General features: G+C 42.1%; 1 protein-coding gene across 1 annotated transcript; it reads left to right on the forward strand.

Moving 5' to 3' along the window:
* Nucleotides 1-2,145: 2,145 nt before the first annotated feature.
* Nucleotides 2,146-6,920, forward strand: cxcl12b (chemokine (C-X-C motif) ligand 12b (stromal cell-derived factor 1)). The gene is made up of 4 exons (XM_028973064.1): nt 2,146-2,305; nt 3,526-3,643; nt 4,769-4,852; nt 5,706-6,920. Exons 1-4 carry the CDS (start codon nt 2,239-2,241, stop codon nt 5,734-5,736), a joined length of 300 nt encoding a protein of 99 aa, XP_028828897.1. The 5' UTR covers nt 2,146-2,238; the 3' UTR covers nt 5,737-6,920.
* The last annotated feature ends 10,076 nt before the right edge of the window (nt 6,921-16,996 follow it).

Below are 16,996 nucleotides of genomic sequence, written 5' to 3' on the forward strand. Positions count from 1 at the left end.
TCCTTTTGGATTTGTCAGCATTAATGTTAAAACGAGATAAATGCACAGTTAAGGAGCCAGTGAAGACAGAACCGCACACTTTTGGAATGAAAGACTCAAGAATAATGTTTTTGAATAGAGGAAAACTAAGTGCCCTTAGTGAAGCCACATGCCAGGGATCAGGGCACATCTTAATAGTAGGCTGTCATCCTGAGATGTTCCTAGAACAAAGACAAAGAAAATGTCCCCAATACACCCCTCTCCCCTCATTCTAACCCCCAACAAAGCCCCTCAGGAGAATAACACAAAAAAAAAGCTACTTCGAATCTGCAAAAAAAAAAAAAAATGTTTTGTTGAGTAATTGTGCAAAGGTACATCAACTTCATTTCTATAGTCTCAAAATCAGGAATGGCTCTGAAACATTTAACTAATTCCAAATTTCATTTTTTAAAAAATAGTCCAAATTTCCCCTTTTTTTCCTGTGTGCGGAAGGCTATAAATGTGTCAACGCGCCTCTAAACTTCACAAGGCACACTTCATGGCAGACGGATCTTATAAAAAATTGAAGGTAACTGCAAAATAATAAATATATTAACACCATCATTTCCGTTTGCCTAGTTTTTTAGTGTTCCTATATTACATACAGAGATTGTATATGGTCATATTTATCATATATTTTGGTGCACAGGGTATCACTCCAGGATACAAATAACACTGGACTTTTTTTTTTCAAAGACTGATGCAATCATGTTTAATACATCAAATTTAATGCAGGAGTATAGACAGTGATGAACTGGACAGCATTTATGAGTTGGACATGCTCTGGACCTAATAGAAAAGTTAAGAAATATTTTTGCCAATTTGTGAACGTGAAATATTTTATACGGCTGAGGGCGTGCATTTTTTTACATTGGGCTCCATGTCTCTTCTCTGAAGGTTTAACTGGTTCCTATCCCAGTTTCAGGATTCTGGCAGGAATATGAACGTATGATTTTTTTCCCCCTGCTCCTTAAATTTAAACACGAATGACAATGTGCAGCACTGCTTATCTCCAGGACCATTTAAACTACCGCTCTCTGTCCTGTACTGCAATACTGTCTTCCCTTTAATGAAGTCTCTCTCTCTCTCTCCCTGCAGTCTTCAGCATGTCATCAACAACACTCGTCTGGCTCCATTTCCCCCAGCATGGCACAGACTAGATTGCCAGTCTGAAATGTGACAATTTGTGAAGGGAAACAAAAATAAATGTCGGCTTATACAAAAAAAAATGAGAAAAAGCAGACATCTGTGTTCTATTACACCTACTTTAGGATATGATTTCTGGTTAAATTTTCCTCAAATAAAGCAACCATGTGCTTCCCCTTGCCTGGCCCGAAAGTTTTCTTTGGATAAAAGTACAACGACACAAAGGATTAGGTCTGGACATAAGGAGTGTAACAGGGGCTTTGAAAAAAGATCAGCAAAATGAAAAGATGTAAGAACTCGACGGAAAAAAGGGACAGGAAGACGCGAAGCCGAGAAAAATAGTAGAAAGTCGACAGACCAGAAGGAGTAAATGAGGCGGTAAACAATAACACCTCACTCGGCTGAATACAACAATATTCAGCCAAACAGCAGGAATGCTGCTCTCTAAACAGGCTGTAAGGACTCGTGTGAAAAGATGGGAAGGAAGGCTGGAGAACGTCAGATCAATCACAGCGTTCTGCTAACTAATTAAAACTTAAAGGAGTTCGCTGGGTGGAAAAAATTCACTTGATCCTGAAAATAAAAAAAAAGGTTGGAGTACGTTCTAAATTTCAAATTCGATTCCAACACACATGTTAGTGTATAGGTAGATAGTAAAATATAGTGAAATAAAATATCAGGGGAAAAAAACAGGGAAGTGAGAATAAGACCTTCTCATTTTGATTACTTTGATTAATCTGTATTTCAAATTTGAAAGATAGATAGATAGATAGATTGGTAGTAAAATCTAATTATGGGAAAAATAACAGGGTCGTGATAATTAGATCTTTCCATAAAAGCTGATTTATTTTTATCTGGGAAGAGTTGTTGTCATGCTGATGAAGGCTGTACTGGGACTCCTCACTCACCCCCCAACCCAACCCGACCCACCCCCCACCCTCTTTCCTGAGAGAAAGTGGGAGTTGCTTCCTCGGCAGTCTCCTCGCATTTAACGCTACTCTGAGCTCAGCACACCACACTGCCCTGGAATCTACCCGCGCTGACGCAAAGTCACGTCCCTCGCCCACGGCCGTCATGGACGTCAAAGTTCTGGCCCTGTTGGCCCTTCTAACCATGGTCCTGTACACACCAAGATACACTGGTGAGTGGATTTTCCCCCCTGCTGCAGCGCCTAGGTGGTCTTTCTGCCAGCTGCCTCTCACAGATCTTTCATGTGAATGTTCTCGTGATGAGCTGTAGGTAAACTTTTTAAACTTTTCTTAATCTTAAAAAATCTCCAAAAGTTAAGTTTACTAGTTTAAAGTAAATTGCATTGGTGTTTGTTTCAAAAGCCCTTAACGGGATGTTAATTAATAGCTCATAAGCCGAGATAACATTGATCTAATTTCTATGTACTTAGCAAAAAACAGAAAACAAGTAGGTCAATGGCCTCAGAAAAGCCAATTAAAAGTTTAATGACAAGGTCATATAACCTTTATTCTTTTACACCAACAAGACTTTAAATGTGAGGTTGTATCCAGCATGTTATTCCTTAATTCCTTATTATTTAATAAGTACAGAGAGACTCGTTCAGGCAGGATGACACGTGTCCATTCGATGCTGCATTCATGAGTAAAGGCGCGGAGATTTAATTTTGGAGGGATCTGTCTGCCGTTGCATTCAGCAAGATTGCAGCAAAAATCCATACCGAGTGTTACGCTCTGTAATTTTTTTAAGTAATTGCTGCTTGTTTCATTTGATTTATTAATTTTAGATCTGGTTTAAGGAAATGAACAAGTGCTGATTAATGGCTTGGTTAATGATGTCCACAATGCTGTGTAACTGAGAAGTATAAGTATGGCATGTACATTACACACATTTGAAGTAGTTCTTTAATATGTTTAATTGAGGGTGGGGGGTTTCGTCTGCAACTTTTAACCACTGAAAGAAGATGCTTGAGCTGCAGCGGCAGGTCGGGAAGAGGGAGAGGAGGACTAACTCTGAGGACCCTTCTGGGGGGAAAAAAAATGTCTTTCATTCGCATGGCCGAGAGTGAAAAAGGCAGAACCACTGCTGTGTAACAATGAACAAAAGAGGCTTGGCCCTGCCTAATCTTTTTTTAATGATGCCACGGCAAAAAAAATCTATACGAGGGCACATTTATCATGACGAGAAAATGTGTGACATGACAATCTTCTTCTCCAAAAGAATAACGATCACTTCTTTTTTTTTTCTTTATTGAATTATTATTCTGGTAATAAAAGGCGACAACCGTCCCATCTGAGATTAATAATTCATCAGTTTCCTTGAACTGGCGTCGAATTTTGCATTTGGTTTTTCTTACCCCTCTGACCCTCTCTCTCTGCTCTCTCTCCGCTGCAGCGAAGCCCATCAGCCTGGTGGAGCGCTGCTGGTGTCGCTCCACCTTGCACACCGTGCCCCAGCGCAGCATCCGTGAGATCAAGTTCCTCCACACGCCCAACTGCCCCTTCCAAGTCATGTGAGTGGATGAGTGACAGCGCTGCCCTGCCGAGCGGTAATGTGCATCGGTCAGGACTTGCTGAGAAAAAGAGATAAGTGGCTAAAAGTGGGGGGGGGGCGCGATGGCTTATCTCACCAGGTCAGAGGGAGACAAGTTTGGGGCCAAATGTCCTTCTTTCATGACTTCACGTTGGTGTGGCGCACTTCTTTTGCTCAGAATTGAAAGAATCAGACAGCAGCGTGGCTTCTTGTTGTGTTGGTATGTCCCTAAAGACTCTCCCTGTTCTAAATTATGCGATGTCATAGTGTCAAGCCACCCAAATTTGGCCGGAGGAAATTTTCCCTTTTTGTTTTCCCTCTAAAATCCCCCCGAGGAATGGCAGGGATCGTTTATTCTAACACCCTGCCCCCCTCAGGAAAAGCAGGACGGGATCGACCCCGACCATCTCCAAACTTTTAACCCCCCCTCTGACTTGAAGCTCATTTATTTGGCATCACATCACAACCTAATTACTACCTGCTGCTTCCCACGTGGGCCACCAAAGCATCTGTGGGCTCAGTCAACACAGATAAGACGAGATGCTTCCCCTCAAAACACACACACACACACACACAAAAACTCCCAATACCAAAAACCGCACGTGGTCGAATACGCCCTGGCTTTCTTTTGACCTTATTTATTGCAGGAAACAGGGTCGATTTATTAGAAACAGGTGTCTTGTTCATGGGCGCATTTGTTCAAAGCAAATAAAAAGGAGAAGGACCAGCCGCCGATTCGTCGTGTGGGATTTCGCATGTCTGCGTTGGTTGTTAGAGGCGACTCGCTAACACTCCGGCCGGGGCTCTCAGAGCGATGCGATTTAGCAGAACTCACGGCCGCTCGCTTTCCCAGAAGGTGTGCGCGTGCGGTTAACCCGACTTAACCAGGGGGATCTCACGAGGTCCACCCCGATTTCCTCTCTCAATAAAACATTCCAACACGAGGCTCTGGCCTCATGTACAGTGTGGACAGAGTTAATAGGCTGAAATGTACACCAGGCCCAGGACTCTGTATCTGATAAGCGCATTTCAGAGAGTCAGGGAGCCGGAAAATGCTTTCGCGCTGTGTAGACGACAGACATGAACCTCTCCCTCTGTCACACAGAGCGAAGCTCAAGAACAACCGCGAGGTCTGCATCAACCCCAAGACCAAATGGCTTCAGCAGTATTTGAAGAACGCCATCAGCAAGTAAGGAGGGGAAACCGAGTAGAAGAGTTTACCTGACAATGTGCATGATTTAAAAATATATAAAAATGAAGTTTTCAGTAATCCAAAATTCAGGTAGTCACCTTGCAATCAAAGCCCAGATTTAGTTTTCATGCTCAGTCAAATTAAACACAGCCAGACTGAACAGAGGAATGCCAAACACACCACTTTAATCGCGGCACAGTTGCACTGTGGGGTGATGGATCAGACCGGATTGTGATTATTCCATTCCCGATTGCATCAGTATGATTATGAATAATTGCCTTTTATTTTTTTTTTACTGTAAGCTTAGTCATGGGTCGTGCCAGAGGTCAGAGCAATTAGAAATACATGCAGAGAGCGAGACAGAAACAAGGTCATTTTTGAGAAGGGGTTCTTAGCGCTGCCCTCAGAAACAATTATAATCAGTGGGGTGTTGTAAAGTAGCTAATTCACATCAGTAATCCAATCATTCTCAAATGGAAAATCATTCTTTTTTTTTCTCTTTAATTTCAACAATCATTTCATCTCTATTCACCATTTGCTGAGCTTATTTACATGCCAGATGGAAAATATGCAGAAAAAATTTCACATTTTCGACAAATTATTAACCTGACACAAATCTTTCCAATATTAATTACTTAATTTTTTTATTTCTGCGTATATCTGTTTTATATTGCAATCTATCAGATAAAAAGGCATCTAGGTTGGAATAACCCATTCTTTAAAGTAAACGGTACAAGTTAAAGGATTTTTCCAGTGTGGGGGCGTGAAGACATTTAGAACCTGTGCTGTTTGATTTATTGATATAATACATTTTTGATGAAATGTTTTTCTCTCTCTTTCACCGCTTTAGGATTAAGAAGTCGAGGAAGCGTTCTGATTAAAGCCGCTGGCCTGGACCCCACACAGAAGCGTAGGCTCACTCTCACTCTCACTCTCACTCTGTGGATCGCTCACACAAAGGACCTCACCAGCGCCAGACTGTGACCTCGCCAGCGGTGAACCTGCTGATGACTCTTAGTCTCCATTTCAGCTACAATCTTCCTTTCTGAAACATTATGGGATGTCGGAATGCATATGTGTATATGCATGTAGTATGTGTGTGTGTGCGTGTGTGTGTATGTGAGGGAGAGAGAGACAGAGAGAACTTTAGTCAGTTCGTGTGATACAGAGTTTGGCACTTGGTTTCACTCTTTCAGCCTTGCTAAGCACGAGGACCTGAGCCAGGATGTGGTCAACATTTAAGGGACATGTTGGTGGCACATGATGTAGACCACCGGGAGGTTAAAAAAAAAAAATTAGAGCATGCAGATCTGACACTGATGTCTCCTACATTGAGAACCATGCATCGCATCTGATCACTTTTTTTTTTTAATGCTTAAAATGACCCCCCCCCCCCCCCACCCCACCCCTGTAGTTCTGCACAGACGGTTTTTAAAGCCACAGCATCGTTTTCTAATGAGACACTCAGGAGATGCAAATGCACACGCGGTTTAAAGCCTTCTTCACTAATTGCCTCTACTTCTGCCGTTAGCACTACTGCAGCCAGTTTTCAAGCTTTGTGTAAAATGCCTGAATCATTGAATGTCAAGCCCTCACCATTGTGTGAGACTGTGAAGCAATATTGAAAGACGAATGTGCTTAGAATGACAAGGAAGGCCATACTGACTTCAATTGGCACTGAACTTTTTCAGTTCAGCACAAGAAATTATTATAATTCTTTAGTTTCAGTGGCGCTCTGGGTCTGGTTAGAGCATTTATTACATTATATTCAGTGTCATTGAACTCTGTATTTCTTTATTCAATTCAATGGCCGCAGTAACAGCAAGGTCTGCACCAATCAGTTCATGCATTCAGCTTAAAATAGTGCATTTCAAACATAGATAATGCACCAGATGCAGAACAACCACACAAGCGAGAATGCATCAGATAAATATAAATGCTAATAATCAAATTTGACAAATGTTTGCTCCCTGATGTTAAATGAAGTAAATGATATGCAGTGTGAGATGCCTAGTAAATGAATCACATGGTAAATACATAATAAAATTTGAAACAATGTTTTGGATCCTTGGACCGTAGTTTCGTCAGTGAACATTTCTTTTTGTTTTCATTTTTTTTTAGTACCTCAGAGCAAAATCAGGGAATCATATTCTGCATTTGCTTTTAATCAAGCTGCTCCAGTGGGCACTTGGCTGATGTGTATTTCTATTATATTTCAGTGTTGCCGAGTATTTATTAGGTCCCATTAAAGCAGCAGCATACGGGTCGGGGGGTTCTTGCCTCCAGCCATCTTGCTGTTATAGACATAATGAAATATGAAGTAAAAGTATTTCCTTTTTTTGTATTTAGACTTCTAGCATCATGGCCCCTAGCATGAGTAGCTTGTTCTCGTGTTACTTTTACCAGTCGCAGGTTGAGCAACAATGTTTTAAGCTGTTTCATGGATGGAAAGCCATGCAGAATCTTGTTTTTTTAGGGGGGATATATAGTGCTTTTTTAAAAAATGCAATCTTCAAGTTGGGTGCTATATTGTATTTTTTTAAAGCTCTGTACTTTCACTTGTTTGTTAACATGCACTTCATTACATTTTGCAAAATCACTGATTTTTTTTAAATAAACCTGTTTGTAACGAAAAAAAGGCTATAAAATGTTGTGTTTTTGTAACGCCATATGAGAGCACAGGACTGTTTTATTGCTGTTAATAATGTGAGTTGACACTTGACCATGTCTCTTTAAAAAAAAAACAAATGGTGGAACCGATCTCTTACCCTTGCGACAGAGAAAAAAGTCGTTAGAAAGGAGTTAACAAGCAGCTCCAGCTTTTAATATGGCCACAATTTCACCACGGATCTGCAGCTGCTGGGAATCGGTTCTGTTTCAAATGTTATTCTGAGAATATCGACTACGTGGTCCCAGAGTTTTCCATCTCCACTGGGCTCGTATTAGACTACGTTCACACTAGCAGAAGATTTCTGAACGACGAGAGATGAAATAGGTTCACATGGTTTAGCATTTCATATTGTTTGAGGAGATTGATGGACCTGGTTCAGGAGTTCCAGCTGGGGGCGAAAACAGAGGGCACCAAACGTCCAAGATCAACCTCATGGAATATAAAAAAATAAGTCTCAGCAACATGACCCACAATCCCCTGCGCATCAGACATGACAAAGGTAACCACAGCCACCTTTCATTTTGAAAGTGCTTTCAGCTTCAGAGAACCTAGTTTCCACTCGTGGAAGGATTAACGCAGCTCAAAAAAGTATATTTGTCAAGCATGAAATCCGGTATCAAATTTACAATCAAGACGTTTCCTCACACCTAATTGCAGGCCGTCAGATCGGATCTTCAGACATGGCTAACACAAGCAAGCTGGACAGTCCATTGCTTATATGGTTCAGGCTCTTGGGACAGAGAATAATAATGTATGATTTAGGCCCCACAGCATAGAGACCTGAAGGACTAGAAGCCAGGGTCCATTTATATGTCTTTAATGGAAAACATGTGGGACCAGTGAACACTGAAGGGAAAGCCTTTTTAATGCTAGAACAAAATGTTATGTTGGATTTTCATGATGAAATCTGACCAGCAATGCCACAGATCCTGTCAGTTACTGTCAGGATCGCTCAGGGTCAACACACATGCCTTTCTCTCGGTTTTGTGTTTTACTTCCTGCAACGCTTCCTCCCAGACACATGTTGTTTAAACACAACGCCTGTACAATTTCCCTGAATTATTGGCCTCCACACGATAAAAATGGCCTCAATTAATCAGGGCATTTTCCTGCTTTTTGTTTTTTTTATCATTCAACACAACAGGGTGATATAGGTTAGGAATTTCCATATCAGGACATGCCAAATAAAATTAGCTGTCACCAGATTGGCATGGAGCATTTCAATACAGTCTGCGTGGATAAATGACTCTCTCTTTAATGGCCAAAATGCATATTAGAAGAGCAATGGGCAAATAAATGAAGTGCACAATAAGATGATGAGGGTGGAGCAGAACCCACGGCTATATCGGGTAAAGAGCACCAGCAGTGGCCTGAATGGAGGGCTTCATCGTGCCTGCCTATGTTTAAGAGTGCCGGGCCTAAATGTAAACAGATCTAAAGTGTCCTGAGATCCATTAGTCGTGGCGGGCACAATGTTGCTTTAACCTTTGCGAGGTCACCGTCAAGATAAAGCTAAATGGGAATTTCTTTTTTTTTAAGTGGTTCATCATTGCCGTGTTTTTGTAAAGTGTGTGTGTGTGGGGGGGGGGATCGGCTGAAGTTGAAGGGCAGGGTGTCAAGGAGAGGAATGACTTGGCGAAATGTTCGAGCAAGGAGCTCCCGTGAGCCGGGAGAAGACTCTTTGATCTTTGTTGTCCGCGTCTTTGACACGTTACAAATGGGGCTGATTGCAGTGTCAGAATGTTTAGATTCGGTGAGGCTGGTCTCATGTTGCAACCTTCATTCAAGACGAAGGCGGTATTTTAATATAACATTAAATCTGTCTACTTTCTGAAAAGCAGTGGACTTGGAACTCTATTTGGCTGCAACCAGTTCACTTGCAGAAAACCTACAGTGTGTCCTTGTTAAGACACTGGAAAACACCAAGAATTGTTTGTGCCATTGTGGCTGATGCATTTAAAAGTTCATGTTCGTCATTTGCATTTCCTTGACAACGCAGGGAAAGGTGATTGTGGGCCTGTGGGGCACATTTCAAACCCTCGAAGGACATCAAGCTAAAAATGACCATTTCCATGGTCGATCTGTGCATCGTACAGTGGTGTGTTGAAATTGTATTTCTGTCTGCCAACGTCTCCAACCCTATTTATCATTTTTAAAAGGATTACAAATAAAACTAATGGATCTCTGTGGGGACATCAGGGATCAAGGTCATTGCTGAAAAAGACCAGACATGTAGGGAGGAAGAGCCTCTTCATGATTTTCGCCTGTCACCGAGCCAGCGAAGGGCGTGACCTCTGAGGCTTCAGAAAAAAGAGCTTAGACGAATCAGTGGTAACGTGAGTCAGTAAACTGCTGGAAACAGAAAATCCGATCGGAACAAAAAAACTCCAAAACGCCATGGTGACTGCACCAACTGACACCACGGATACTGACCCGGTGAGTACAAGTGAGCCTTGGCTGCTCTCTGGTGAGCACCAGAGCATTTGGTTTCAAAAAAGGGTCAGGTCCACAAAGGAGATTTGGTTTATTGCAGAGAGCATCACTGTCACAAATACATCACAGTTGCACACATTAGAACACATTAACACACAATACTTCATTTTCTGACCCCCATTCTGACCATTTACTCACGGAAGGTGATTCACAGACAACTTATTTAATGTTCGGGTATAAACCATTTCGTTCAAATTAAACATAACCTGTTGGTGGTTCAGTGGTCTCCGAAATACACTGGAACTGAAAGACAACTGGTTGTTTTGTCTCCTGTGTCAGAACATTTTTGACAATGTAATGCCACAAATGCAACAGCTGGAGAGACAAAAGTGTGCATGTGTGTGTGTTTGGGTTTTGTATAACTCTTTGTTACATTGCAGCCATTTGCTAAAATTGAAGTTATTTTTTCCTCATTAATGTACACACAGCACCTCATATTAACAGAAAACAACAGAATTGTTGACATTTTTGCAGATTTATTAACTAAGAAAACCTAAAATATCACATGGTCCTAAGTATTCAGACCCTTTGCAGTGACACTCGTATATTTAACTAAGGTTCTTTCCATTTCTTCTGATCATCCTTGAGATGATTCTAGTCCAGCTTTGTTTGATCATACTGATTGAACTTGATCCACACACCTGTCTATATAAGACCTTTCAGCTCACAATGCATGTTGGACAAAATGAGAATCATGAGGTCAAAAGAACTGCCTGAAGAGCTCAGAGACAGAATTGTGGCGAGGCACAGATCTGGCCAAGGTTACAAAAAAATTCTGCCTAAGGTTCATAATAAAATCAGTCAGTAATCTTTAAATGGAAGATGTTTGGGATGACCAGAACCCTTCCTAGAGCTGGCCGTCTGGCCAAACTGAGCTATCAAGGGAGAGCTATGGTGAGAGAGGTAAAGAAGAACCCAAAGATCACTGCGGCTGAGCCCCAGCCCTCCACCAGTCTGGGCTTTATGGCAGAGTAGCCCAACAAAAGCCTCTCCTCAGTGCAAGACACATGAAAGCTTGCATGGAGTTTGTTAAACACCTGAAGGACTCTAAGGAAGAAAGAAATAAGATTCTCTGGTCTGATGAGACAAAGATAGAACCTTTTGGACGTAATTCCAGGCACTGCTCATCACCTGTCCAATACAGTCCCAACAGTGAAGCATGGTGGTGGCAGCATCATGCTGTGGGGGTGTTTTGCAGCTGCAGGGACAGGATTACTGGTGGCAATCAAGGGAAAGATGAATATCCCAAGTACAGGGACAACCTTCTCCAGAGTGATCAGAACCCCAGACTGGGCCAAAGGTTTACCTTCCAACAAGACAAGTACCATAAGCTTCACAACAACTCTGTGACTGTTCTTGAATGACCCAGCCAGAGCCGTGACTTAAACCCAATTCAGCATCTCTGGAGAGACCTAAAAATGGCTGTCCACCAACATTTACCATCCAACCTGCCAGAACTGGAGAAGATCTGCAAGAAGGAATGACAGAAGATCCACAAATCCAGGTGTGAAAAACCTGTGGCATCTTTCACAAAAAACATCTTTCACAACATGGTACCATGTGATATTTCAGTTTTCCTTTGTTAATTCTGTGTTTTCTATCAAAATGGGGTGCTGTGTGTACATTTAATGAGGGAACAAAACAACTAAAATGATTTTAGCTAATAACTGCAAAATAACAAAGAGTGAAAAAAACATAAGGGGTCTGAATAGTTTCCATATTCACTGTAGGGAACCAGAAGTCAACATTGTCACCTGGATCATGTTAACTGACAGAACCTAAAAAATGGTTCAAGTTGAGCTCAGTGGCTCTCAACACCAAAATCAAATATAACACAACAGGCCAGTATCCCAAAGAACACAGTCAACAATTTGGACCAAATGTGTTGCTTGGAAAATTGCTTGGTTTCTTGAATAGGTCAAAGGTCAGACCTGAATTTGGTTGCATGATTATTTGGAGCTTGCAATGGTCACTCGGTGTGTATTTATTTTAGGTATTGCTTTCATGGTCCTGTGAAAGTTGACATCTGGCACGTTAGCAGGGTGTTTACCTGGACGTGTGTTTACTGCGGCGGGACATCCCCGATCGCTGTAACATTGTGTTCACTTTTGGAGACAGACCAGCAAACAGCAGGCTTTCTCCACAATAAGTCCGCTAGACGGGTGTGTGTGTGACGGGTGTGTGTGGACAGCCGATTCCGAGCTGAGGCCTGCATCCAAAGACTGGGTGCAGCACAGGCGGAAGAGCGTGGCGCTGCGGAAACAATGGCGACGACTAAGCGGTGACAGCGGGAGACAGGAACATACACAAATACAGGAACCTCCATTATGCCATGAGACACGGCTGGAGACTCTTAGCACCCTACAGCGCTGTAAATGCACCATAAAATGACAAAGGTCTGACATTAGGGACAAGGAGCATGATTCACACAGGTATTTTTAGGGCAAATGGGTGCACCTATATTCCATTTCAGACTATTTCTAAATTTTTTTTAATATTAATATGATTTTTTTATTTCAAGGACATCAGACTTGATTAGATTTGTCGATGTAAGATAACCTCTGGACTAATGAAGTGAAAGTTTCTCACCATACTGGTGGATAAAGGTGGACAGGTGGTAGCCTAGTGATGGATCATGTCACAGGTCAAAATATACCTACTGCCATCATGTCTTTCACTTTTTATAATCACTTTGTTCCCAAATTTGCACCTCAGCAACATTATATTTCTTACTTATATTTATGCCTTTGCAAAACAGAGGGAGGGTGTTGAAAGGAAAACCACTGATGAATATAACATTCTGTAAAAATATGGGTACTATGCCAGAAGCTACCTTTTTATGGGCTGATCACATACATCCACACTGTAAATTTAGGCTTAAATTATAAAATACATACATATAATACAACGACACACTGACTAATTCTAAGCCACTGTAAAAATCTCTTTGTTGAGAGTAAAAGTGCACTGATGACCACACGTCTGTCACTAACAGTGGCCACCTTGGTATTTTCCCTTTCTTCCACTCGACTGCGGGTATTGTTGACTCTTCATGGCCGTGGTATTTTGGAAATCCCTATTAGCTGTTAATGGAGACCTGTTGTCTCAGGGCTGCGAGCCAAGCCAAATACCACACATCAGCGGCCTCCTCTTCGTGGGCGGATGGCGGTGGGCTCTGCAGCGAGGAGCAGGAACACCTGTGACGCTGGGACTTCATTCCGCCGCCATCCTGCGCGCTCAGACATTTCACAAAGCCGGGCCAATTCTATTCATTCGTAAAAACCCCTGCTGTGCCATTGGCTCGCACTATAGAGTTCACATGTACAGAGAAGCACAGGTCCTCTTTAGGCTGAACTGGGAACAGAGAGCGGTGGTGTGGACGGCATGACATCACTTACACCCATCAGCCTTAACATTAAAGCCACCTGCCTCATATTGTGTAAGTCCCTTTGTGACACGTAAATTGCTCTAAGCCCTCAAAGCATGGATTCCACAAGGAATTAAAAGGAGTACAGCTGTAAAATATAAATACATTATTACAGTTGAGTAAAAACTGGCAACAATGGTGGCAGGAACTATTCCGTTGTGGAGAACTCAGAGAAAAGCTGCGCCAACACGGGGAGAGCATGCAAAATACACACACACACACACACACACACACAAAGCTGGAGTCAGGATTCGAACCCATACCCCACGATTGTTGCAAAAAAAAATTTGATCCATTGTAATTCCACTATATATATATATATACCACAAGTGTTTTTTATAGTTTGATTAACTAATTACTTTAGTTCGTTATTATTCTTTTAATACTGTTTCAGTTAAATTAACTTAATTTTAATTTTAACTTACATACTTAATTTAAATTATTCAAATTTTTAATTTTTCCAATCAAACTCTTGTGTTATCTTGCCTTGCTTAGGAAGTTCAGTGTTTAATGAAGTGAAGTGAAAGTGAAGTGATTGTCATGTGATACACAGCAGCACAGCACACGGTGCACACAGTGAAATTTGTCCTCTGCATTTAACCCATCACCCTGAGTGAGCAGTGGGCAGCCATGACAGGCGCCCGGGGAGCAGCGTGTGGGGACGGTACTTTGCTCAGTGGCACCTCAGTGGCACTTTGGCAGATCGGGATTCGAATCAGCAACCTTCTGATTACGGGGCCGCTTCCTTAACCGCTAGGCCATCACTGCCCCATTTTGCTTTTAAAAATGCTTGGTAAGTTTGACCTTATTTGAACTTATTAATATGAGTAATTAACTCACAGAAAGAAATACATGGAGCAAACCCATATTCCGTGCTGAAAAATCTCTGTTTAGGTTGATTCTACGTTTTACTTAACTGCCTCTAATTCAACAACCAAAACAACCAAAAGAAAAACAGTGGCTTCAGATCTTATTTTACTTTGTGCGGATATTCGAATGTCATTATTTGATGTCCCTAAAGCTACTCTTCAAATCAACTGTGCTGCGAGCATCACTCACTCACTCAGTATCCATTACAATGCAGGGTCAGCGCTGCCGTGCATCTTTGTATCTTATGTACTCTACAGTACATAAATCTTGATTTTTTCTAAAAAAAAAAAAAAAAAAATCAAGATGAGCTCTTGCGGCAGAGCTAGATTAATATTTCATCTCGGCATGCTACAGCAATGAATCAGCCGCAAAACATCCAGTCCCTTTTTTTCCTCCCGGTACAGTCAGCGCTGCACTCTGGGGTGCACTTGGAAAAGCCGCGGCACAATTACTGAGCTGATGCCTGTCTGAGGTGTTATCCGTCCCTCTCTGTTTGTTTTTTTGTTCGGTTCCGCAGAGTGTGTTTCTGATTATAAGAGTTGACTCGGCGGGCCGCTTCTGCGGCGTGGCCCCGGTGTTCAGCCCCACTGCTGTTTGCATTTTAGGGCTCAGTGTTAAGGTCATCATACTGTAAAGTGGAGTTTCCTCCCAGCCCAGGGGTTACAAAAGCAGAACAGCATCAGAACAACACATGGTCTGGAAACACCACATTCTGTTTCATTATCGTCTTGGACAAATTTGAGCTGAATTAAGGTTTATAATAAAAAGAACACGGGGTTTTAATGAGAGTGTAAAGTCACCCCTGGAGTAACCATCTAACTGCCTACTTTGCCACTTTCACAGCAGTGTTCTAGCTGATAAGTGCTCTTTTATGGCACCAAGCACCGTCAGCCTTGAGGCTGGTATTGAAAATGAATGTAAATATATGTTCTTGAACGTGGCTGTAAACCCTGGCAGTGCATTTTAAATTCTCACCCTCGTTGTTTTTTTGGATTCATGATTTCCCACGTTGCCCGAAGTGACAGTCACCACAACTGACAACACTGCTGCGACATGCATATCTGAAGGACAACGGATGACTGCGGCTGACTGTGCTGCAGGATTATTTTGGATAAATTGTTCTTGCGCTCAAAACAAGGGGAAATCCTCAGTAGACAGGAATGTTTCCCTTTTATGCAGCAGAACCGTTAGAAGGTGCCTGGCCTTATGGAAACATTACATGGGTTGGCACATGGAGCTCTTGCAAGGAGGCTCTCAGGGGACCTTAATTAGCACGGAACGTGGCATGGATTATAAATACAGTACGTGTGGCAAATAGGCTATTAATACCACAGGAACCCAATGCATTTGAAGAGAGGAGAAACACGGGAAGTTGTATTCATTAGAGCACAGCTCGGCCGCGCAGTCAAGGTCAATGCAATATTGTTGATCAAAGGAAGCTGGTCCCTGATACAATGACTGGGCGGACTGGCGATAGAAAATATTAATAAAAAGCACTGTGCTTCCTATGCAAACAAGGGACTCGGGGGCTTTTGAGGACATGGAAAGCATATTAAAATACCAGGAACAATAAATGCATTTTGAGGAAAAATAAAAATCCAGGTTCCACTGAAATATTAGCCTTAAAGTCAATGTGAAACCCTCTGTTGACCATATTGGTGCACACATATTCATCCCTGAATTTGGATGTTTAATGTAGACACGTATAAAATATGATTCGTGGATAGTAGGAGAATGTTACCTGCATTGCATTGTGCCAAATGGAAAGTTTGGTGGGAGAGGGGTGGGGTACTCTGACATATCAAGGATTTCTGGATAGTTCGGTGCAGTTTGGCAAAGGCCCTTTTGTGTTCCACCATGACTGTGCCCCAGCGAACAAAGCAAGGTCTATAAAGACATGGCTGGGTGAGTTTTGTGTGGAATTTACCCTCATAGAGTCCTGACCTCAACCCCATTGAACACTTTTGGGATGACCTAGAATAGAGACTGCAGGTCGGGCCGGGCCTTCTTCTCCAACAAATGCTGTTCTGGATGACACATTCCAGAGCTTTCCCAGAAGGTTGGTGGCCATAGTATCTACAAAACAAGATGTGTGTTGAGTTGTCATAAAAAGCATTAGACCTTTGTGAAAAGCATCTGAGAAACAGTGTCTGCTTCTTCAGTGAACGTTCAATGTGACCTGATGATGAAAAATGAATGAATGACAGTAAGAAGAATATGAAACATCACATGGCATATTGGTGGTGCTCCTGTGGTAAGCAATCACATGCTTAATGCCCCACCTTCAGGGAATTTATTATCCCTCTGAAGGAAGAAGAAAGTGAAGTGATTGTGAAACACTGCTGCACAGCACAGGGTGACACAACGAAATGTATCCTCTGCTTTTAACCATCACCCTTGGTGAGCAGTGGCAGCCATGACAGGCGACTGTTCTTTGCTCAGTTACACCTCAGTGGCACCTTGGCAGATCAGGAAACCTTTTCATTATAGGGCCGCTTCCTTATCCGCTAGGGCCACCACTGCCTCCCAGGGCCCAGGGAGGAGTTGAACAAATGTTCTGTAAATCTGTTTTAACACCATGGGAATGGTTGATAATTGTAACAAAATAATAATTATTTCATTTACCAACATTACATTTAATAAAGAGTGGATGAAATACATAAAAACATATATGAACAGT

Source organism: Denticeps clupeoides, chromosome 3, assembly GCF_900700375.1.
Source record: "Denticeps clupeoides chromosome 3, fDenClu1.1, whole genome shotgun sequence".
Lineage (NCBI taxonomy): Eukaryota > Metazoa > Chordata > Actinopteri > Clupeiformes > Denticipitidae > Denticeps > Denticeps clupeoides.

Bases quoted from the DNA above. Each gene is read 5' to 3' on its own strand.
- cxcl12b (XM_028973064.1), top strand. From the start codon at position 2,239: ATGGACGTCAAAGTTCTGGCCCTGTTGGCCCTTCTAACCATGGTCCTG. The intron at 2,306-3,525 runs GTGAGTGGATTT...TCTCCGCTGCAG, and splicing joins GTACACACCAAGATACACTG to CGAAGCCCATCAGCCTGGTG. The intron at 4,853-5,705 runs GTAAGGAGGGGA...TCACCGCTTTAG, and splicing joins TTGAAGAACGCCATCAGCAA to GATTAAGAAGTCGAGGAAGC.